At 53.5% G+C, this 24,358-nt stretch overlaps 2 protein-coding genes across 2 annotated transcripts; both read right to left on the bottom strand.

Annotated features, from left to right (window-relative positions):
- Positions 1-17: 17 nt before the first annotated feature.
- On the bottom strand, positions 18-10,701 carry PEA15 (proliferation and apoptosis adaptor protein 15). The gene is made up of 4 exons (XM_055583870.1): positions 10,542-10,701; positions 3,724-3,897; positions 2,221-2,376; positions 18-2,073 (listed from the first exon to the last, which is right to left on the bottom strand). Exons 2-4 carry the CDS (start codon positions 3,893-3,895, stop codon positions 2,009-2,011), a joined length of 393 nt encoding a protein of 130 aa, XP_055439845.1. The 5' UTR covers positions 3,896-3,897; positions 10,542-10,701; the 3' UTR covers positions 18-2,008.
- Positions 10,702-13,946: 3,245 nt separating this feature from the next.
- On the bottom strand, positions 13,947-23,346 carry CASQ1 (calsequestrin 1). The gene is made up of 11 exons (XM_055583868.1): positions 22,889-23,346; positions 20,545-20,629; positions 19,693-19,793; positions 19,375-19,486; positions 18,958-19,031; positions 18,476-18,606; positions 17,317-17,362; positions 16,895-16,949; positions 16,574-16,674; positions 15,698-15,772; positions 13,947-14,508 (listed from the first exon to the last, which is right to left on the bottom strand). Exons 1-11 carry the CDS (start codon positions 23,165-23,167, stop codon positions 14,383-14,385), a joined length of 1,185 nt encoding a protein of 394 aa, XP_055439843.1. The 5' UTR covers positions 23,168-23,346; the 3' UTR covers positions 13,947-14,382.
- Between the last annotated feature and the right edge of the window lie 1,012 nt (positions 23,347-24,358).

Consider the following 24,358-nt stretch of genomic DNA (forward strand, 5'->3'; position numbering starts at 1 on the left):
TTCTAAAATCAGTTAGGTACAGTACAATCAATCACCTTTATTCCAGGGTTAGAACAAGGCCGTGCACACTGCAGACAGAGGAGCAGAGAATGGGGCAGTCTCACAGCAGTATGGGGATAGGAGGGCAGGTTAGTCTTTTTAGATTATTTTGCCTTACAGAGAAATTTACTACACTCCGCTGAAAATGAACCCTGTCTCCCTTCTCTCATCTCATCCTCTCCCCTCCAATGGAAGCCTCGCTTTGAAGAGCCTCTTTATTCCCTCTCTCTCTCTCTCTCTCTCTCTTTCTCAAACTCTATCTCACGTAACGTATTCTGGCTTGGAAGGACAATTCATGCTCATTTTCCACCTCCCAATTCTACAAGTATCTCTCTCTCCTTGAGGGAGAAAGCCAGACAGGGCTGGGGAAACTTGGGAAGGTCCTTTAAGGCAAAACTGTGGAGTACTCGAGGTGTATGTTTTAAGGCAGGTGTCCGCAGCAGTGGCCAGAGGGGACAGGCTGGGCTGGGCTGGTAGAGGGTGCTCTCCAGCCAGGCTGGCTTCTTCCCTCTCCAACAGCCAGCCCTTCCCTCCCACTGAAGTTTTGTTCCCAACATCCCAAAAGCTCCCCACCTCACTTAAACTCTCTAAATAGTCTCTTGAGATTGCATGTGAAATTAAAGTTTAAAAAAGTTTTCTTTTTCGACTATATAGCAATTTGACTCTGCCACTCCCTTCACTGTGGCATTCTCCTTCCACCCCCGCCCGGGCCTTGACAATAAGTTAATGCTAGACACCACAGAAAAAGGGTACACATGGCAGTGCGGGTTTAATATACATATATGTAGAATATATATGTACACACAGTTAGCACGGTCAGGGTGGGGAGGGCTCACTCGGGACAGGCAGGAGGCTGGGGTCACTGTACTCTAGTGATTTGGCTAGGAGGCGTTCACAAGCCCAAGGCGCCAGGATATTGAGGGAGAGGGGTTACCAAGCCCCCTCCTGGACTGAACTGGGGATCAGTGCAACGGAAACACTGGAGTTCGCTTCTTCCCTTCTTTCTACCTTGGGGGAGGGGCTTCTAGACCACGGAGAGAGGGAAGGTTGCCTGCAATAACCACGTTGGGACTCTGTAGGTGGAAATAGGACTGGAATTAAAACCTAAGGATTTCTATTCTAGGAACTCCCAAGGCTAGTATGTGCAACAGTCTGAGTAGGAATAAAGGAGTAGAAAAGAGGACTCCTCTCTGCCTTCATCCCCTCAGGCTCAGTGGTGGGGGCCTGTTCCCAGCATAGTCTCTCCAGAGGTGGGGGATGGGGGTGGAATCTAGTGCTGGGTTCTCATGGGGTTTGAACTTGGGGACCAGGGAAGGATCCAGTGATCTCTCTCTTCAGGTCCCTGGCTCACACCCACCCTAGGCCTATGAAAGGGGAGCAAAAGGGGACCTGCTGGTGCCCAGGCCCTCTAACCTGAGGAACAGTCGGAAACAGGACTCCTCAGCCAGTCCAGCATTGGGGTACAAACACAAACTCTGGCTTCTCTTTGCCCCTGCCAGGTGGGGGTTGGGTGGCCTCTTCATATTCCCTCTCACTGCTTTTCATTAGATTCACCCAACTCTCCCATGCCTCACTCTTGCCTTGCCTCCTCAATGTAGGAAAACACAGGTCCTTTCTGCTCCCACACTTGGAGGTGGGGGAAGAGTGGAGGAAAGGGAAGTAAGAGAATGTGTCTATTTCTATTTGCATAGAAATAGCCCCCAACTACCCCTGGAGTGGGGAAACTGAGCCCCACCACCACCCCCAGCCCCTGACCCCCATCCCCTCGCAAGGAGGAGGAACTAGATGAGCTAGACATGTAGACAGACAGCCAGAGCGTGCGCACACGCACACACACGCGCACAGCAAGGGGTTAGGACCAGGTTAGTAAGTGGGTAGATGGGGGAGGGCTGCCCTTGCCCCTCCCCTGCAGGATGGGGAAAGAGTAGTCTGATGAAGGTCCAACCTTCCTCCTCTTCCTCCCCCTTGCTCAGGCTTTCTTCGGTGGAGGAGCCAATTTGATGATCTCTTCCTCAGAGGGCTGCCGGATAATGTCTGAGGGCAAAAAGGCACATGTCCAGGGACAGAAGTCATGGGAGACAGCAGACAGGCTAACAGAGCCTCTGTCCTCCCCAAATTCAAGTATTCCACAGGTAGTCCGTGGGAGGGGCGGAGGTGCACATTAAAGGCATGGCCTCTTACCTTTGTACTTCTTGGCACTGGGGATACGGGTTAGCTTGGTGTCCAGCTCATCTTCCTCAGAGATCTTCAGAACACGGGTTCTGTAGTCAACCACCATAGTGAGGAGGTCAGGACGGCGGGAGATCTCAAAGATGTGCTCGATATAAGAGAGGTTGTCTAGAGGAAGGCAGGAGACAGGGTCAGAGCTAGACCGTAGCTCTTGGCTTCCCCTACACTACTGGACTGGGCTTCAAGAACGGAGACTGAGCACTTCCACCAGAAGAGTGAGGCCTCCCTGGAAGACGAGGGTTAACTAAGCCAGGAACAGAAAGCCAGGGCGAAAAACAGTACAGAGGACTGACTATTCCCGGGAAGGACAGATCATTGATCAGTTAACTTTCAAGATTACAGATTTAGAATGTGAGATTTAGGTGAAATACCAGGTTCCACACGGGAGGGGAGGGGAGCAGAGAAAATGAACTGGCCTTCCAAATACCCATCATCCACCCTGTCCCTCTTCCACTTTTCCTCCAAGTAAGCATCAGAATGGGGGCTTTGCTGGTTGGTGGCTCAGTGGTAAAGAATCCGCCTGCCAATGCAGGAGACTCAGGTTCGATCCCTGGACTTGGAAGATCCCAGAGAAGGAAATGGCAAACCCCTTGCAGTATTCTTGCCTGGGAAATCCCAGGGACAGAGGACATGACTTAGCGACAAAACCACAACATGCCTCAGAATTTCCTCGCAGCCCAAGTGGGACTGAAAGGGTGGGATCTGAGACAACCTGGGAGAGATTTCTGGGCCTAGTGAGAAGGGTAATTGTGAACAAGAAGGTACGGACACGACCAGAGGGATGGTGTGAGTTGGCCAGTTCTAGGAGACTGCCGAGGCCTTCTTGCCTGGCTCCTTGCCTCCACTGCAGTAGTCTCCTGAGTGCTGCATGTCCTCCTCCAGCCTCCCTATATTCCACGCTACAGGTGCATCTCTGAAAGGGCCCTCAGGTCATTGACCTCACCTATCAAATGCTGCATCACTCAAGGCCCTCCACAGCACAGTCTCAACTCACCTTTCCAGCCACTTCTAAACATACTGTGTCCCTCTGCCTAGCAGGTCTTCCTTTGGACCCTACCTTTGAAATCCCTCTTGCCCTTCAGGGCCATCTTAAACACCAGTTCCTCCCCAAAGCCCTTTCCAGGGCAGTGGTCTCTAAAAGTAGACAAGAAAATGATAGAACTTGTGGTTTTAAACTTTTATCGCTTTTAACTTCTACTTTAATGTTCTATTATATATGTGATAATAGCACAGCACAGTAGGATCTGAGTAACATCTACTGAATTAATATTTTTACTGACAAGGGAACCATGAAGAATGTAAAGACCACTGCCCTAGAGCCGATCTCCTCTCCTCGAGCATTCCTCTCATCCTGCCTTGTCAGAGAGGAGGTCTTTGTACAGGAGGTCTGATTTCTACTTGCATGAGCTGAGCCTGAGAGGCTGACGGCCAGATGCCTGTGGCCCCCTCCCCCACCTTTGTCCAGCTTGTTGTGGCTCTCCAGGAAGCTAAACCAGGCACTGCCAGTAGTGATCTCCTCACTCTTCTCACTGGGGATGTCCTCCTTGCAGGCTGACTTGAGCTGCTCCAGATCTTCAAGGGTAATGTTGTTGGTCAGGTCCTGGAGGAGGGTCCCGTACTCGGCCATGACTGGAGTTGGGGGAACAAGGAGACAGGACGCTGAACTTGAGTTTCAGGATCTGGTTCACTCACTGGCACTGCCCACTTCCTCAGCCCTGCCAGGCATGTGCCCAGAACTCAGGCTGGGGAGGCCAGGGCTGGAGGGAGAAAAGGAAGACCCCAAGGGAGATAGGAGCAGACAGGAAGTAACTGGAAAGCTAGGGACCAGGCTCAAGTCAAGAGTGAAAAATCACACCTCCTTCTCCCACCATCTTTTTTCTTCCTTTTCCTCCCTGTAACAGTAACCCTGGCAACGGCTCCCTGACTGAGGAGGCGGTTACCATAGCAACCTGCTCCTGACTTTCTCACCCAGATCGCCCCACCCACCTGCAACCCCTCCCCCTGTCAAAAAACAAAACACTCCAAAACTACCACCAGGGAAAGGCTTGCTGTGGCAGTAAGAAGGTTAACAAAAGGGGGCTGGGGTTGGTTGGGGGGCTCATGTTCTAGCTCCTATTCTTTTCCAGAAGCAAACGGGGTCCCTCAGTTCAACTCCCCACTACCCTACTAGTGCCTCATTTTTGGATAGATGCCTAGTTGCCTGGTCCAATGGTCCCCTGGCCCCTCCGAGCTCAGCCCTGTATTCAGTCATCGGGGTGGGGGTGGGGAGGGTAAAGCAATGGGCCACAGCCCCACCTTTGTAGAGCCCATTTTCTCCCTTGATGGCTGCCAGGCCTCCACACAACCCTCTCTCCTAGCCTTTGTGCTATGCCTACAGCCCCCGCGCCCAAGAATACCAAGCGGCTGGCTCTGGCCCCCTGCCCAGTTCTCAGGCTGGCTGGGTGGCAGGGGGAAGGGGTTCAGATGCTGCTTTGGGAAAGTCTGGCAGGAAGGGGCTGCCACTTATGCTTCCATCAACATCCGGCTGGCACTACCTTCAACATGACCTCCCCAAAGCTGGGAAGGCTGGATCTCATTTAGGCCTTCACCCCATGCCCCTTTCATGATTCTTGGGTGAAAAGGGAGAGGACATCAAAGACCCTCCTTCCACTAAGATAGGGACTATGGCTAAGACAGAAAGAAGAAAGGCCAGACCTTAGAATGAACTTTCTGGATTTGATAAAATACACAACTCGAGTGGTAGGTTTTTAAAAAGGGGATTTTCCCCCCTAGGACTATATTTCTTTTGTAATTAGAAAAGTAAAGCATTTACAAAAATAAGTTATGCCGTAAACAGTCTGTAGCTAGACCAAGAGGTGGAGCAAGGAGGGAGATGACCTTGTACGAAACTGCCCACAAATCTCTCCAAGAATGGGCTAGGAATACTGCAGAAAGGGGCTGGCTGACACAGCCCATTTTCCTTATTTCTGTTTATATGAAGGAAAGCTGAGGTGGAGAAGCATGGCCACCATATAGTAAGGGGTGTGGACCCAGCAGGCCCCATTCCCAGCCCCCTGCTTGGACCAGAACAAACAAGCCTCCCTTGGTGGCAGGCACTGTGACACAAACACACAATAAGCCAGGCGGCAGGGCCAGCATGACCCCCAGAGAAGCAGGCACTTGCACGCATGCTCACTTGCACACCCAGGTGCAACCAGACAGAAGGGCCCAGCGGTGGCCCTGCCAGGCTGGGCCAGCAGCAGTGCTCTCCGACTGTCAGCACCAGGACCGTCTCCGCCCTGAAAACTAGGTCACAGCAGCAGGCTCTGGAGCTCAGCCCCCGCCCCCTGCACTGATAATCCAAGGACAGGAGGAGGGGTGCAGAGACAAGGGAATGACGGGGACAGGGTTCAGAGAAGGGGATAAGAAGGAAGGGGGGGATGAAAAGAGCAGAAAGGAAAAGGGCAGCGTGGGAGGGAGGCCCTCAAGAAGACTGCCCCCACTGAGGAGACTCTGGGACCAAGCCCTCAGCTAGAAAATGGGACAGACTTTAAGATCACAGCGCCCTGCTTTCACATCGAAGACGAGTTTGTAAATGAGAGATACTGTGGGAGGAGGGAGTGTGTGCGTGTGTATAGCTCCTGGGAGGGAGGCGTGTGTGTGTGTGTGTGTGTGTATAGCTCCTGGGAGGGAGAGGGGTGTGGGGGGGGGCGGGGGGAGGCAGTTCCTGGGAGGGAGGGGGTGTGTGTGTAGCTCCTGGGAGGGAGGGGTGTGTGTGTGTGTGTGTGTGTGGTGTGTGTAGCTCCTGGGAGGGAGGTGTGTGTGTGTGTGTGTATAGCTCCTGGGGGGGAGAGGGGTGGGTGGGGGTGTGTGTGTGTGTGTGGGTGGGGGTGTGTGTGTGTGTGTGTAGCTCCTGGGAGGGAGATGTAGGTGGTTGTGGGTGTGTGTGTGTAGCTCCTGGGAGGGAGGGTGTGTGTGTGTGTGTGTGTGTGTGTGTGTGTGTAGCTCCTGGGAGGGAGATGTAGGTGGGTGTGGGTGTGTGTGTGTAGCTCCTGGGAGGGAGGGTGTGTGTGTGTGTGTGTGTGTGTGTGTGTAGCTCCTGGGAGGGAGATGTAGGTGGGTGTGGGTGTGTGTGTGTAGCTCCTGGGAGGGAGGGTGTGTCTGTGTGTGTGTGTGTGTAGCTCCTGGGAGGGAGGGGGGTGTGTGTGTGTGTGTGTGTGTGTGTGAGAGAGGTATGTCTGTGTGTGTGTGTGTGTAGTTCCTGGGAGGGAGGAGGTAGTGTGTATAGTTCCTGGGAGGGGGGAGGGAGTTTGTGTGTGTGTAGCTCCTGGGAGGGAGGTGTGTGTGTGTGTGTGGTGTGTGTAGCTCCTGGAAGGGAGGAGGGAGTGTGTGTGTGTGTGTGCAGACTTAACAGGGGAGGTAGGTGGGAAGGGATTAATGTGTATTAAGCCTGGGGGCGGCGGGTAGGACCTTTCTGTGAGGGTGGAATGGAAGCGAGGAGGCCCCTAAGAGAAATGGGGTGGGAAGGTGTATGCGCCAGAACCCTATGTGGGTGCTGCTCTGAGTGTGGGCACAGGCGCAGGGAGGAGGCGGTGCTGCTATCTGTGGGTGTGTGTGGATGTTCTGGTAACGGATGTGTATGTGCCAACATTGGATGAGTGGTTCTGAGTGTATGTGGTCTAGTGTGTGTGTGTGTCTGACCAGCTGAGAGTATGTGAAAGCAGGCAGATAATCACAAGCTTACATCCAGAGAAAAGAGGAAGGGTAAGAGGGGGCCTACAGTACAGAGGAAGCAAACGGGTTGGGAGAGGGAGAGACTGAGGCTGCAAATGAGGAATCCTGCAGCGGCGGTGAAGGGGACAGGGAGCACAGAGTCCACAATGAGAAGGCTGCAGCCCTGAGCTCAGCGGTTACCATGGCAACCTCAGTTCTGGTCCCCCCGAGTTGTCAGGACAATGACACCACTGGATGGGAGGGATGTGGGGAATGGTGAGTAAGAAGAGACAGAAAGGATAGGGGAAAGGCCCCGTGAGGGAGCTGGGAAAGGCAGCCTGGTTGCCTGCCTCCCTGGAGACAGCCATCTGCCCAGGCCTGGGTGTGGCAGCAGGTGCCACAGTAGGGAAGTGTGGGGGGAGTTTCCTTACTCGGTTTTCAAGTCTGCCTGGTCAACCATTATTCAGTGGTAGTCTGGCCATGATGGGTGCGCCTTGGCAGAAGCTTGGCTCCTTCACTCTCCATGTTGCTTTTCTCACCCAAGATTGAGAATTCCAAAGGGCCTATAGAGAATTCTCCTGTCCCCATAGCTCAGAAAGTCCTCCTGATCTCTGGAACAGGGCAGAGGCTGCCCAGGGGAACACCAGGCGGCCTGGGTGGAGGCCATTCTTGGGACAGGATACTCAGGCAGGAACCGGGAACCGGAGCTGAGGCTGCCAGGAAGTCAGTCCCCTTCCCTCCCAGATCATTCTGTGCTCTGCTCACCGCTTCCTCACACCTTCCTTCCTGCCTCCCTCTCCTCCTGAGCTGGCTGCAGGTGGGGCCCTGACAAAAGTCAAACCAACTGAGGATGCTGAGGGAGAGGAGCAAGAGGTAAGGGTTAGATTCTGACCTTCTAGGATGGTAGTGGTCGGGAACATGACAGGTGGGTGCTCCATGGGCACTGGGGAGGGAGAGGCAGGCCCTGGGGGCACTTGGAGAAGTCTGGCAAATTGGGGTAAAACGTCCTTTGGAGGAGGTGGCAGCACCCCAAGAAATTCTATGCATTTGGACGTTAATTCATGATCATCCCCACTCCCTAGCATTTGGTTCCAAATCCTCAGTAAATTTAAGAAGCCTTGGGATTAGGGGCTGCTCCCCCTCCCTCCCTCACATCTGCTGCAGCTGCCTAAGCTGAGGGGAGCTGCAAGGACCTGGAGATCCCTGCAGCAGGCAGAAGGGGGCTTGTAGGCACTCAGGTCTGTCAGTCCTACTGCCTGGGCTTGAGAGGGTGGTAATCACCGCAAAGCAGAGGGCTGGGGTGGGAAAGTGCCAGGTGAAGCCTGATCTGGGCCCCAAATTCAAGCAGTCCTGTTGTCCATCCCTAATTATCCCTTTACAGTCATACACAACTGACTTCTCCCCTTAGCTTCTATTCAACTTTTTGTGGGGCGCAGGGGATGCATTTATTCTATAAAGTAGGAAGAAAAGGATTCTAAGACTCCAGAGCCAGCCTCGGAATGAGGGGGTGAGGTAGGACACCTCAACCTCCCAATGCTCAGTGCAAGAAGCAAAATGGGTTACGCCTGAGCACAGAGACAAGGGGTGAAGCTTCCTGCCCTTAGTCTAAGAGAAGAAAGCCTGGACCCAAGATGAGAGCAAGAGGAGATACCAGGCATTGGATCAGGCAGGGCAGGAGAGAGGGAGTGGGGCTGTGCTGTTCTCTAATCATCTGGTTCTATCTCTTTCTACTTGTATTTCTCTCCCATCTCTATCTCTTCCTCATCTATTATGTCTGTCCCTGGTCTTTAAATGGGCTTTCATCCTATCCTACCTGGTGGTAGCCAAGAATACCTTAGTATTCCTGGGTTCTGTGACTTGGTGTCCTCATTTTAATACACAGAGCTACTGTACTATTATAGCTATACTAGGAAGGAGTGAGTGTCCCTGCTATAAAGAAAATAAGTTTGCACACAGGTTAGTGATGTCTGCCACTGCACAGTGGGTGATGCTGTTAAGAGAGTGAGGGGATGGCACGACAGGGTGTAACTCTGGTCCTATACGTGCTTGACAATACATGCACACATGATGGGCACAGGTGTCAGGGAAGTGAGGAAGTAGGCAACCAGGGCAGCCAGCAGCCTAGGGCATCTCTGGCAATTTCCCCAATGGAGTGTTTAACCACAAAGGGAAGAGCAATTAAAGCTAATCGCTCTGACAGCCTGGAGGCCAGACACACAGGGAAACAAAACACAGATTCAGCATGTTTCCCCTAACTCCCAGTGGTCCCACCACCACCCTGCTTTCATCCTCCCTAATTTCTGGGCCTCTGTAGTCCATTCCCCAGCACTCTCCCCACCCTTCTGACCATCTCTGCCTCTCACTTCCTTCCTCTCCCAGTTCCCTGACTGTATCTCTGTCCCTGTGTCCCTCTCTCGATGTCGTCTGCCTGTCACACACATTCCCCTCATTCTCTCTCTCTGACTTGGGCTCCATCCTTGGCTGACTCATACTCATTTCTTCTTTTTCTCCCTCTCCCTTTCTTCCACCCCCTCCTCCGTCCCTTGGCCACTCAGAAGCCCAGAAGCCAGCCACTCCCAGCACCCTAAGCTCCAAATGGACCCAGCAAGAGAGGCCACCAGCAGCCCCTACCCTCACTACTCACCCAGTTTCAAAGTAGCAGCCTCACTCACCCTCAAGATCCTGTCTCCCTGTCCTGGAATGCGACCAGGATTTTCTACATTTTTTTTTTTTTTTTTCACCGTTTTAAAGAGGGGCAATCCGAAACCTAGGGCTGGGAGAAAATGCCCAGAAAATCAGGGTGGACTTCAGCTGTCCTGTTAGACTGATGTTCTTCCAGGAGACTCGCACATGGGAGGCAGTGAGGATGAGGTGGGGGCTTGGATGCCCAAGTGCAGGGCTGGCTGTTTGTGATTTGCTGTGTGCAGTTGATGTGTGTAAGAGTCACATGCGTGTGTGTCACCGTGTGTGTTGGCGTGTCTCTTGTAGGTGTGTGTGTGTCCCTGACAGTTTTGACACGGATTATATGAAATTAATAGGTTTTACGTTAGCTACTCCACTCCTCTACACCCTCCAGCTCCCGATTCCTTCCCTCTGGACTAGCCTTCGACAACCCCACCTCTTCCCAGGTGCAGAGACTGGATGAAGGCACGTGGTGCCAGCTGCCGGGTTTAAGCCCTCAGAGTAGGGGCGGCTGCTGGCGGAACTGAGGCAGGGCTGGGCAGGGAGACCGCCAGCCGAGGCGAGTCCGAAGCCAGAGAAGGGGAGGGAGGGGCGGGAGCTGGCGGCCCAGTCGAGTCGGCTGGGCGGGAAGCAGGCTGCATCCCAATCCCCAGGCCCCGGTCCGACTCCCAAACTGCCGTTCATCGTGGAACGTGCGGCCGGAGCCACGCCGCCTCCAGCAGGCACTCAGCGCTCGAGCACACCAACAGAGACGGAGCCCGTGGGGCCTGACACGGAGCGAACCCGTCCGGGGCCCCCACGCTCCGCATCTGCCCCCAGGCGTCCCGGATCGACGCCCCTCCAAGCCCAGACCCCAGATCCGCCCCTCCCCGCGACACGTCCCCGCGCGGCCCTCTCACCGCCTCCGGGGCTGAGCGCTCGGGGAGCGGGCACTCGGGCGTCCCCGGTTCCTGAGCAGCGTCCGGAGCCTCCTCCTCGGCTCCCGCCGCCGCCGCCGCCGCTTCTGCCGCCGCCGCCGCCGCCTCTTCCGCCCGCGGAGCCTGAGCCCGAGCCCGGCGCCGCCTCACCCCACCCGGCCGGCCCGTGATGTCAGAGCCGGGGAGGGGCGGGGGGCGGGGAGGGGCGGGAGAGGGGGAGGGGAGGCAGGAGGGGGCTGGGGTTCTGGAAGACTCCGGATGGGGGCAGAAGTAAGGGAGGACTGGACTAGTGACGTTGCCTCTTCCCCTAAGCAGCGAACCCCCATTCTCAGATTTAATTATTCCCAAAGGAACACACACCTCCCCTTAGACCTTTCGGTGACCACAGTGGCTGGGACCCTGGACGGCAAAGAGTAAGTTAGAGTTTGGAAGGCCTTTGGCCTCTGGATCCTTTTAGCTGCTTGTCTCTGTGTTTGAAAAAACCTTTTTCTTCCCTTTATGGGTCAGGGGAGCCGTAGTAAATGACCACTCAGATTTATCCACCTTGAAGGCGGGAGAGGGGGGAGGAGTGGAGTCCAGAAGCAAAGTGGGGGCTTTCTTCGCCTGTCCTGGACTTACAGATCTTCTCTCTCCAGGATGATGCCGGCCGCCCCCTTGTGTTCCTCTCACCTTTCCCAAATATACCACCCTCCAGCCTTCCCCCTCCCCACTGCATCGTGATGTAATTTTATTTTCTGGGGAGAAAAAGAGCAGCAATGAGCTCAGCATGCAAATATAGACAACTTGCAGAGCCGTGCTTCCCTCTGTCTCTTTGCCTTACCCCTCTGCCCAGGCCCAGCATGGCAGCTCTCACTTCCCTCGACCCTGGGGACTTTCCTCCCTCAGATTCTCAGGCAGACTGCAAGGGGGAAGGAAGAAGTTAGAAAAGCCTGTTTTCCTCTCCAGCCTGAAGGGTCTGTCCTCAACTCCGGCAGAGCCTGCTGCTGAGGTCTGAGCCCCATCAGTCTCTGTGTCACCTCCGGGAATGCCCCGGCTTCACCTCAGTACCAGCCTCGGTTCCTTCACCTGGGCTCCAGCAGGGGACCCCTCAGGAAGCCTCAGGTCAGCCCCTCCTTTCTTGAGACTACACTTCCCCTAGAAGAGGCTCAGGCTGGCTGCTTCGGGCCTCACAGCCCTTCTCTCTGCTATGGCATCCTCTCCCCAGGGTGCCCTGTCACTGCCCCTGTGGTAGTAACATAGTCTAATTTGCTTTTGCATTAGTCTCCTTTGTTCTAAGTTGTAGGGCCAAAACCTGTTTAGTTGACCCACCTCTGAGACTGAGAAAAACTGAATGACTTGTCTACAGTCAGTGAAAGGTCCAGGTCTTTCAGAGGCAGCCAGGTGAGGGGGCTCAGGCCTCATGCTGGCTCTGCTCCTCTCCTGGGCAGGTTGTGCCTCAGAGCCTCAGTGTCCTTGTGCGTAAGATGGGAACGCTGATGTCTGTCTCACAGGGTTCTTGTGAGATTTAGAAATCGTAAGTCCTTAGTGACTAGCACAGATAGATGCTTAAAACATGGGAGCTATCATTCAGTCTGGGGCTTTCCACTGACCTATGCTAGAGAGTAGGTTCTGCAGTGTTTTTGTATCAGCCTAGTGCCCGCACCATGTATTAAACATTTATTAGATGGGTACACGGAGAAGGCAATGGCACCCCACTTTGCCTGGAAAATCCCATGGATGGAGGAGCCTGGTAGGCTGCAGTCCATGGTCTCTAAGAGTCGGACATGACTGAGCGACTTCACTTTCACTTTTCACTTTCATGCATTGGAGAAGGAAATGGCAACCCACTCCAGTGTTCTTGCCTGGAGAATCCCAGGGACGGGGGAGCCTGGTGGGCTGCCGTCTATGGGGTCGCACAGAGTTGGACACGACTGAAGTGACTTAGCAGTAGCAGTAGCAGATGGGTACAAGTTGGATGAATAGGTGGTTTCTACTTTATGCTTCTGCTGCCATCTCCAGGAAGACTTCCTGGATTTGTCTGTGGAGGGTGAAAACTTCTCTCACCTTAGGTCTCCTTCATCCATGCTCAGACATCCTCTTAAGTTGTCCAGCAATGCCTTTATACTCCGACTTTGAAAACTGTAACATCCGTTAGTTATGGGCTTGTTCAGTTGCTTGTCCTTCACGCCTACTCCTGACTCCATTACACTTACCCCAGCCTGGGCCTGTGCTGGAGAGAATGTGGGTCCTTCCTGCCAGGATTGCCAGTGGGCCCCCAGGTCTGGGGGAATCCCCGTTGTACAAAATAAAAGGTCTCCTCTGTATTCCCTTGACCACTGCTCCAGCCCACATTCTCCCAACTCTACTTGATGACTGTAACAGTCTGGTAAGAGTTGGACTCCCTGCCTCTGGTATCTCCATCAGCTTCCTTCCCCCTATCCATCCTGCTCATCACTGCCAGATTACATGTTGCTCTTCCTCCCTAGCTCACAGGACACCTCTGCGACCTAGCCCTGGATGCACACCAACCTCACAGCCACCATTTGAACTCTTCTTGTCTGTGTGGTCTCCTCTCTGTACCCCTAGCATGGCACACACATTCTGCCAGTGCGTTTGATGTTTTCACCACTTGAAATGTCTCCTCCCCAACTCCTTTGCCCCAAATTCCACTCTTCATTTAAGACCTAGAAAATACTCATTTCCTTTATGAAGTCATCAAAACCCATTCTCATCTCTCTTTTTTGAGTCTTTTCTATTCATTTGTTCCTTCTTTCAACAAACATTTACTAAGGACTTTTTGTGTACCAAACCCTGTAGACACAGAGAAAAAGCCTGGGGTCCTTCCTTCCTTCAAGGGCTCACAGTCTGGTGGGAAGGACAGACACTAGAATACAGGTGGAAGGAGGTGGATGGAGAGAGTGTGGTGGGAACCCAGAGGAGGGAGCTGCAGGAAGGGCCACCTCTGGGAAGGCCTCACCGAGGAAGTGTTATTTGGGCTCAATCTTGCTGTTCAAATAAGAGCTGCAAGGGAGGATGCTATCAAGTGGCACATAATCACTTAATTATATATTGCTTTGTATTTTTCTTCAATTGTTTAGTGTGCTTGTCTTGACTTCCCAGTGAGACTAATCAGCTGGAGAGCAGGGACAGGCCCAGCACTCTCTGTTCTCCCAGAGCCTGACAGCGGTGCTGGAGGAACACCATGTGTTCAGAAAAGCGTTGTTGACTTGCAGCAGATAAATAACCCAAACTTCTCCGGGATGACTGTCCGCAGGGAAGAGCCCCACCCCCTTGTGATCACAGTCCCCTAAGAAGGTACCCACACCTAAATCCCCCACCCTCTAGCTGCCTTCCTCCTGCCGTAGGGGTGAGACCTCATCAGCAGACACTTGCTAATGTTGCCCCAGATCCTTTATTGAGGTCTCATTTGACCCAAATACATCAACAAGAGATTGCTAAAGTTCAGCCCCAAACACAGTACTCTCCCATCCCTCTGGCCAGGGATAGGACAATCAGAAGGACAGAGGACTTGAGAGAGTAAGGAAGAGTTGCTCAGGTAGGGGGAACAGAAGAGATGGGGACCCATGGATATGGCAAGGGGGGAGTCACAAGAAAGCATGAAAGGAGTGACGGAAGAAACAATTGATACAGGGATGCAGTGGGACAGGGAACAGGAGCCAGAGAGAAGACAGCTGAGCTGGTGTTTCGGGAAATCTCAGCACCTAGCATACAGACCCCAACAAGCCCCATGGCGGAGGATGACCTAGTGTCCCTGGAGGAGCTCAGGGAAGGAGAGGGGAGCAGGAGGGGAGCGGGTGGGGCCGGAAGACGGCTGCCACGGTAACTAGTCGTCTTCGTCGTCGTCCTCTGTGTTGATCTCGCCCTCCAGCACGTCCTCCAGCCAGTCCTCCAGCTCCTCGGCAGAGGGCAGGTCCTCCTCATCATCCATTTCCATCCATATGCTGTCCGCCTAGGACACGGCACAGACGGGATCAGAACTAAGCCTGACTCAGGTCTCTAGACCTGTCCTCCCACTCTCTGGACTCTGTACATCCTCTGTCCCCTTCTCTGCATCTGTCCCTGGGCAGGAAAAGTGTCCAGATGAAGGTCTAGGTTGGAACAGTGACAGTGGGAATAGAAAGAACAGCTGGGTCAGCAAGTAGACCTTCTCCCTTTGGTCTTTCTTACTAGCTCTTGCTGTGCTGAGCTTCACAAAACAGACCTCTCTATAGTGCCCTTGATGCAAGACCACTGGTGACTCTTCATGGCTTGGAGAATCAAGTCAGAAGACCTCTAGCATTCCAGACTTTCCAAAACCTGCTTCTCTGGCATCATCCTCAGAGATCTCCGGACTCTCAAGCCATAAAATCCGACTTGCCTTTTCCCAGGCGTGATACTGATTTTCCTTCTTTTTGACCTTCTGCAGTAACTTTTCCATCAGTTTGGAAATAACGTCTCATAATTTTCACTCACAGAACTTCAGTGTATTTAAATTTTTTACATTTAAATAATTTATTCTTTATTTTAAAAAATTGAAGTATGATTGATTTACAGCAATCTCCACTTTAAACTCTACTCCTTATAAACCCACTCTGACTCACAGGTAGAGGTCACCGATTTCTGTGCTTTCCTGGCATTTTATTTGTGTCTCTGTTATAGAGTTTATCAGATCTGGCCTGGTGGTTAATGGAATACCTACTTCACCACTTAGACTGAGAACTACATGAAAGCAGACCATGAGCTATTCAACTCAACAAATGTTAAAGCATCTGATGTATGTGAAAGAGAAGATTTCTGCCTTCTAAAAGCTCAAAGACTACTGGAAGAGGCACACATGATACATAATAGCCATATAAAAGTCATGTTCTCAATGCCAAACGGGCTCTGGGAGAAAGAAAATGATTCCAGATGGGAGATCTGGAAAGACTTCATGGAGAAGAGAGGATTTGAACTGGGCTTTGAAGGACGAGCAGCCAAATTCCAACAGATAGAAGCAGGAGTGTGTTCAGGGCAGGAATCTTTCCCTCTTTCCAGCCATTAGACTGGGCAGGTCTGATTCCTCTGGGAAGGGCCCTCAATTCCTAGTTAGCAAAGCAGAGAAATAGCTATGCTGGGAAGCAGAGGTGGAGGTCAGCCAGGGATGATGGAAGGAAACTCACGTCAGTAACATTGACGACTCCTATTTGTGGGGCTGACAAGTCGATGTTAAATGTCTTCTCCCAGTATGGAACCAGCTGTGGAGAGACCACATATGGTAAAACTTAATGGAGGCTAGGAATACCTGAGTCCAGGAGGGTGCATGTGAGGGCCAGCAAGGGGGAGACAGAGGACACTGTGAGCCCGTGGGGGGTGGGCAATGGGTCCAGCTACAGTCCCTGAAGGGAATGGGCAGAACTAAGCAGTTGAAGAAAGAGTAGATACACCAAAAGGAGAGTATCAGGAGCGTCAGCTGGGGACACTGGCCACTTCCTTCTGAAGAAAACTACTGATAGATAGGAAGCCTGCTGTGATCCTGGATCTGCTACTGATTGACTTTGTGAATCAGGGCAAGTCACTTCTCCCTGGCCCTCAGTTCCTGCATCTCTAAGGTAGTTATAATCAGTGACTGCCATTGGTCCTCACACTTCTGTTTGTTTATCTAGTTCTCTTTTCAACAAAGAAGGTTAGGTGTTGGGGATTCTGCTGCTAACAGAGCCATGCCCTGAGACATGGAGTCTCTGTGCTTTGATTCTGTGATTATGTACACCCACACGCAGGGTTAATGTGCCCCCTGCTCCCCCAAACTCTGGATTTCTCTAGAAAGAGAAAGGTGCCCCTGGGCACCTGAGCTCCTGCTCAGCCTCTGCTCTGGGAATCCTGTTGTTCCCACACGTCCCAATCTGTGTCCTCTTTCTGAGGATGCCCTTAGTGCCCCTGAGCATGCAGTAGGGTCCTCCACTAGGAGATGGGAATAGGAACTCTGAAACAGACCCCCTCAGGACATGCTCCAGGCTAAGGCCCTGCCAAGGACAGCAGTGCCCAGTGACGATTCTTACCAGGGGGAAGTCATCAGGGTCAATCCAGATGATGCTCAGATCAGGATTGTCCGTGTTGTCTTGCGCCACGGCCTTGAGTGTCTCTAAGAACTCATAGCCATCTTGGAGGGAACACAGGTGATAAGGGTGTGACGGGGCACAGAGGAAACTGGAGTCCAGCCCTCTGTTCCCGCGTCCCATAGCTCCACATGTCTAGCTTGTAAACTGTGCTCTGAGAAAACACATCTTGCGTGTTAAAAGCCTACGCTCTAATTAATACCCCATCTCCCCGTCTCACCAGTGCCCCCGCCTCCCAAATCCAACCCAGTATTCCTTCCTCACCAGGATCAGTTTCCTCTGCAAAGGCCACAATATGGATTCCATCCAGATCGTCCTCCTGTTGAGGGATGTGGGGAGGAAGACCTTAGCTATACTCCCTGAAGTTAGAGAGCCCAGAACAGACCCTAGATCTTCCCTGGACCTGAGTCTTGTGGCAGTCTAGCTTCTAAAGCAGGTATGTTCTTGTCACCCACACTCCTCTAGCAAACCCTTCAGCCCCAGAGCTTAGGGCTCCGCCTTTGTCATCGTCATCAAGTTACGTGTGTCCCCAGCTCCTGACACATTCCTCAGAACAGAAACCCTCAACCTTGGCTGGTGCACTGTAAAACCACAAACAAGACATGAGGAGCAGCAGGACTAGATGTTCCCAGGACTTGAATTTTCCCATGCTCGCCCAGGGCCTGGCCCCATCCAGGGGCACTCACCCAAGTCTCATACATACTCTCAGGCTTCAGCTTCCTCAGGGTTGATCTAGAAGAGAGAAAAAGGCACTACTCAGCGGGCGAGAAGGACACCCTTGGCTCCAGCAGATCCCTGTAAGCAGAGGCTGCCACAGGGTCACGCCTAGGGCACAGACAGCTTGTAGCCCAGAACCAAGCCATCGGGAAAAGACCAAGCTCCGGGCACTAGGCCCAGATCATTGCATGGTTAAAGCAGGTGGGAGAGCAGAGGGTGGGCAAGGGGACTGGAAAAGAGACTTTTGGGAGAAAGAACTGGACATCTGGATGTTCATTCATTCATCCACAAATTGAGTGCTGGAGATGTTCTAAACGCTGTGCTAGGTGCTGTGCAGACAGAATTGAGCGAGGCCAGCATATTCCTGCCCTGAGGGAGAGAACAGTAATCTAGAGGGGGAGGGTGACGTTAAATAGTGTTCTCAGTGATGAATGGGTGTTCCCAGTGGTGGAGGACTGTGAAGGAAGAGAATTCTGTGTGAGTGTAGGGCAGGGTTTCTCAGACTCAGCATTTGACATTTGGGGCCGGATAATTCTTTGTTGTGGGAAGGCTGCCCTGTGCACTTTGGGATAGTAAGCAGCATCCCTGTTCTCCACCCCCTAAACACCAGTAGCACTCTCTCCAACCGAAAGTGTCTCTAGACATTGCCAAACATCCCCTGGAAGACGGAACCGCCCCCTGCCTCCCCACGCCCTCCAGCCCTGTTGAGAACCACTGGTGTAGGCCATGTGTGAGAAAGAACACGGGTCACACCTGGCTGAGGATCCCTGTTCTCACACTCCTTGTGGACTCTCTTTAACTGAGGTTGTTAAAGGATTAAATAGAATAAGAAAGAGAGCACTTCAGCGTTCCTAGCAGACCACAGGCACTCAACACTGGTCTCAGGCCACATCACAGTGAACTGTACAGGTTTATGGGGCACCTTCTGTGTGTAAGGCTCTGGCTGAGTGCTGGGGTGCAAAATACTGTGCAAAACCATCAGTGCATCAGGAAGCACTAGTCCCCAGAGACGTATTCGTCTCCAGGGGAGACCAGGCTCCTGCTCAGCTGCCTTTCCCCCAGCCCATCTCTCAGACATGCTCCTGAGGAGGAGCCCGCCCTGCTCAGGGGCTTGCCCCCATGCCCTACCTCTTGTGTGCCTCCACGAAGTTGACGATCTCCTCTTCGCTGTTGGGCTTGTCTGGGATGGTCACAGGCTCCTCCATGAAGGCCTCGTAGAAATCAATTTCATTCAGCTTTAGGGTCAGCTTCTTTGCCACCTTTTGGGGAAGGGGATGGGGGATTGGAGCAGGGGACACGCAGTCAGGGGGAGAAGCAGTATTAATGGAGAGTGTTGGTGGGGAGCCGGTATCAAACAGGGAGTCAGACAACCTGGGCCCTTGTCACTGCCATTGTGACACTGGACACATGTGTTAACTTCTCTGGGCTTCGGTTGAACCTGAGAGGGCTTAGATCCTCTGAAATCGGTGGAGTGGAGGAAGCCGGCGTGGGGTGGGGTGGGGAATACCGGTGTGTAAGGAGGGAGGAGGTCCCCCATCGATTCTGGGAGGGGGTCTGGAGGGCAGATGACAGGAGTGAGGGAGACTCAGGGTGGCCACAGGGAGGAGAACCTTGCTGTCGAAGGTGGCGAAGAAGGGGATGTAGGGGTGGAACTCCTCCGCGGCGTCCTCATAGGCTTTGTAATCTGAGGAGGGAATGCAGAGTCAGTCTCTGGGGCAACCAGGGGCTGCCAGGGAGCCACCTCCGCCTCCACTCTGTCTCCCCAGTTCTTTGGCAAATGGGTTCATTCTGAGACCCACTCCCTCTAGCTTTCTGAGAGTAGATAGAGTGGTGAGGGGGCGGAGAAGGGAAATGCCTTGGTGCCTGTATGGGAAACTCAAAGAGTGCAGGGAGATCAGAGCAGTCGCTGGACCCACCCTTGCAAGAGGGGTGATGGGGCAGGGGTCTGAGCCAGTGGGTGAGGTGGAGAGGGAGGAGGGCAGATGAAGTGGGGGGTGGGGGGGCAGTGGAGTCTGAGGGTTACCCACGCTCTGAGTCTTTGTTCTTGAAGTAGCCAATAAGTTTGTTATCATCTTCAATATTCTCAAATGCCTGCAGCTCTCGTTCACCCTCAATCAATTCCACAGGGTCCTCTAGGACCTGGAAGAGCAAGGACATTGAAGGAATGAGAGTGAATCTCTGAACTCAGTGGCAGAGACAGGGAGAGGGATCAGGGAGAAAGGGGCTCTCTGTTGGGGAGGAAGGGCTCTCTGTTGCCTTTGTGTGTGTGTTTGTGTGTGAGGCTGGAGTTGGTCGGATGGGCATGAGGTCTTTAAGCAAGGCCATTAGGTCCAAGGGGTCCTCACATCAAGCAGAAACTCCACCAGGGTGTCAGCAGAAAACTCGCCATCGTACTCAATGACTTCATCCCCCTTGAAAACATAAACGCTGTCCTCTTCCGTCAGTCCTAGGCAGGGAGCCAGAGGTAGGCCATGATTCCAGCCTTCCCACAGATCCGAGGGTCCAAATCCAGGATCACAGCCCATTCCATAATCCCACTGGACCCTCTCTCCCATCCTTCACCTCCCCTGCCCCCGGCCCTGCTCACCTCCACTGCCTCTTAGCCCCTACATCCCTAAGGTCCAGCCCCCTGGATTTAGCCTAAGTGGCTAGTCTGGCCCCAGGGGCTCTCCAGAGGATGCTAGGGGAGGACAAAGGGAGATAAAGACTCTAGCAAGATGTCTCCCTTTCTCTATCTGCCATAACCAAGGACAGATATTTCTTTTACCGCCTCTGAGAACTCAGGTTGCTAATTCCCAGCCCGGGCCCTTTAACCTTCTGCTATTACTGACCGGATGACTTCATTACGGACCACCCCTCCCCCATCCACATCCGGAGTCCGGTCTCCGGCCTGTGCTGCCCCCTGGCGTCTGGTGCTGTAACATCCGGCCCGCAGCTCTGCGGGTGGGGGAGGGGTTGGAAGAGGAGCTTGCGGAGGCTTCTCCAGCCGCGCTTGTGTTCCCTGATCCCCCCCTTCCTCCAGCACGTAGCCCTGTTTTTTGGGTGCGTACAAAGAAGGCCAGTTCCACCTCTCTCTGAGATTTGAGCATGGTTCTCTGTAAGGAATAACGGAGACCCTGGAACCCCCAGCCATACCCCTGCAAATTTGAGCCTTTCCTCACTTGCCACCTTCCGCTTCCTGCTCCTCCTACCCTTACCTAGCTTCTTGGCTACAGCCGCGTCCTTCTCAGAGTCCACCATCCCGAAGCCAACACCCTTGTCTTCTAGCACTTGGGCTGCCAACTGAAGGGAGAGTTAGAGTTAAAATCAGCCCCTGAAAGTCTTAATAACCACTAGTTCCCATCTCGTTCTTTTGAGTTGGGTCATTTGGGATTCTGGGACTATGAGACCTTGACACTGTTCCAGGATCCAAGATATCTCTACTTTACCTTCTACCCGCCACCCACCCCTGCGCCGGCCATTTTTTTTTTGGTCTTTGGTTCAAATTTAATCCTTGAACACTTACTGCTCATTTATTGTTGTTTAGGCACTAAGTCATGTCTGACTCTAGGACCCCATGAACTGTAGCCCACCAGGCTCCTCTGTCCATGGGATTTCCCAGGCAAGAATACTGGAGTGGGTTGCCATTTCTTTCTCCAGAGGATCTTCCCCACCCAGGGGTCAAATCTGCGTCTCCTGCTTGGCAGGTGGATTCTTTACCGTTGAGTTACCTGGGAAGCCCATTGCTCATTTGCAATGTGCTTAGTACGTTGAACTTGAAGGCACTGTGCATGTGCGTATGGGTTCCTTAGGGATACTGAGGGATCTTCAGAATGCCTGAGGCCCTTCCCTCCTTCAGAGCTGAGCCCTGTCCTCCATACGAAGGCCATACTCAGTGTGGGGGTGATGTTCTGCGTCCCTTGGATTCTTCTGAGTGACTCCCAGTGGGGAGAATTTTGGAGAGAGAGAGGGTGGTAATGGGTCTGTTCATGTTGCTGAGGAGCGGGGAGAGATGGAGAGCTGACAGCAGAGGTCACTGGGAGAAACGCTGGTTACCCGCAGAGGCAAAGAGACCAACAGAGAGACTAGAGGTGAAGTAGGCCCGGCTTTCCTCAATGGAGTGGGACTTGGCTTTTCACCGTCTACTTCAGCCTGTCCTTACGCTGTGGAACGTCAGCCCCAGGCCCCTGTCCCTGTGCCCCACGCACCCCCTCCTGCCAGTCTCTTGACCCTGATGTGCTCTGCGCTGGGCAGTTTGCAGCTTTACCCCCCACCTTTACCCATCTGAGTGCCCGAGTCTGTGCTCAGATTCTCAGGAGGACAGGGCAGGGAGACGGTTGGCAGGTGGATGGCCAGGGATGCTGAGCACTCAGGATAAAAATACTCAGCTCATTAATCAGATGGCAGGTTCCAGCATGCGGCAGGGGCACACAGAAATGAGAGCCTGCAATCCTGGTGTCTTGCCCTGAAATACTCCAAGCTCTGGGCAAGCTGGGGCCTCTCTGTGCTGCCAAGCTAGAGGAGGGGCTGCAGCAGCTTGGACAAGGAGCCTCCAACACATCCCGGCTCCTGGAGGGCTGTGTGACCAAGTCTCCAATCATTTATGAACACGGGCTTTTTTCCTTGTAACAATAGGCCCTCTCTCCTTTATGCCTGAGGTCAGCTAGCGGGTGAGGAGAGTCTTCCCACAAAGACAATTTGGGGAAGGCATGGTGAAGCCGCCTCCAAACACAAAAATTTTCCAGTCGGCGTGCCCAGCTTGATCCAGTAGGGGCAGATGGGATGGGGGAGGAGAGAGGGGCCTGAGAGACCAGTGGGAGGCATGGTGGGCTCCATTACACCTTTAGCTATGAAATCAGTGACATGCAGGCTTCCCAGATGGCTCAGTGGTAAAGAATCTGCCTGCCAAGCAGGAGATGTGGGCTCCATCCCTGGGTCGGGAAGGTCCTCTGGAGAAGGAAATGACAACCTACTCCATTATCTTGCCTGGGAAATCCTATGGACAGAGGAGGCTGCTGGGCTACAGTCCATGGGGTCACAAAAGAGTCAGACACAACTTAGCAACTAAACAACAACATGCAAATAAAATGTCAATGACATTTATATTTATACCATTTGGAACTCTCTGGAGTGCAGCCCCTAAAGTGTATAGAGAACGGGCACGTTCTGGCTAGGATGGTAGATTTGGGGGCGCACTGCAATTCCTCTCCTTCCCACGAAGAAACTCTCTTTTCCTTTTTTGCACCCGCCTTGGGGTGCCCCCAAGGTCACCCCATTCCTAGCCAAACCTAGTACTGCCAGCCTCCTCTAGCACGGAGGATTCTCCCTGCAGCTCCCCTCTTTGCTAACATTGCCTGGCTACAGGGGTACTTTGGGGTTCCTGAATCTCTCTCTCTTTTGGCCAAGGTCATATGCCACTTGTGTCCTGTTAGTGGAAGCAGGATCCTGCTGCACTGCCGGTCCCCCCAGTCCCACCCTCAAAGATCCACGTGGCGTTGTAGGAGAGAGGGGTCCAGAGAGGGGCTGGGCCTGCTCTGCCAGCCTGCAGACCCCGTCACTCACCTCCAGGATCAGCTCCTCCATCTCAAACTGTTTTTGTGAGGCCTTGTCATCCTCGGGTGGTTCGTGGTAGAGCAGCGCCAGCACCTCATACTTCTTGAACACATTTTTGTAGTTCTTTGCGTTGACATTGACCACACGGTCCACACCATCGTACTCAGGGAAGTCGAGCCCTTCCTCCCCCTGCACCCCTGACTTGGGTGTCCCTAGCACCATCAGGAACAGCAGTGCCAGCCGCAGGCCGGGCACAGCTCTGGCCCCCATCCTGTCTGCAGCGCTCATGGAGGTAGTGGGGTCTGAGTCGGAGCGTCTCGTCTAGAAGAGGTTAGCTGGAGTAGGGAGGGGCCCCTGGGTCCCAAATCCTGAGTTGGGGGCTCACAGTGGGGGTGGGGTGGGGAATGGCCCAGAGCAGTGGACAGAGGACCCTGCCGGCCCTGGAGAAACTGCCGACAGAGCCAAGAGAAAAAGGGCCAGAGGAGGGATAGGAGCAGGGGGCGGGGAGGGAACCGGAGCTGCCCCTGAGGTTGGCACCCCTCGGCCCCCACCTGGTCCCGTCTAAATATGTCTCCAGGATTGACAGGGGAGACGGATAACCTTCTGAGGCCAGGGCGCTCCACAAGGGCCGGGATCCTCCTACCTCCACCATCTCTCACCCAGGCTCCCAGAGCCTCCTTCCCCTCCCCCGCACCCCATGTCCAGGGCTCCTCAGCCCCTGTCCCCACACTGGCCTAAGAGCTCATCACCATATTAAGAAAGGAAAAAGCTGGAGCTAAAAATAAGATGAGATGAGTCGGAGGTAAATGAAGCTGGGGCTGGGGGAGGGAAGGCTTGGGGTAATTAGGGAGAGTTGAGGGAGGGCGAGGGTACTCGGAGAGAGGGAAACTGGGCTGTATTCCGGGTCAGAGGTTGGACTGGTGATACATTCGTAAAGGAGGGACAAGTGCGGTATTGCCTCTGAGTCCTAAAACCTGGGGCTCTCCTCCGGGTCAAGTCTGTCTGTTTGATCCTGTGGAGGAAGGCGGGGAGAACAAATGCAATCCAGGCTGCAGGAAAGAGACCCCCTGCACTTCCCTTTAAAGAACCAAGACCAAGGATGAGATCATTCCCCGAATAAAAGATGGAGCCGTGTCCAGGACCGGCGCCCTGGCTCAGCTCCAGCCAGTTTCCTTTGCTTCACTCAACATTCCTAACTGGAGAATGCAGGGGAAGGACGGGGCGTGGGGCGTGAAGTGCTGGCCCACAGCCACCCTGGGAGATGCGGATCTGGGGCTTCTCTGCCCACAGCCCTGAGATGAGAAGGAGAGAGTCATTCGGCTGCGGCCTCCTGCTGGTACTCTCTGCTCTGATCCTATGGGACTGGTTTTCTAGGGCACGGTGGAAAGGAGGCTTCCCCAGGATGAATGATTCCGAGGAAAGCAAGTTGCGACTACTCATTCCTACATCTTTGACAAGACAAAAAGGACCAGGTATAAA

The sequence above is a fragment of the Bubalus kerabau genome, chromosome 6, assembly GCF_029407905.1.
Source record: "Bubalus kerabau isolate K-KA32 ecotype Philippines breed swamp buffalo chromosome 6, PCC_UOA_SB_1v2, whole genome shotgun sequence".
Lineage (NCBI taxonomy): Eukaryota > Metazoa > Chordata > Mammalia > Artiodactyla > Bovidae > Bubalus > Bubalus kerabau.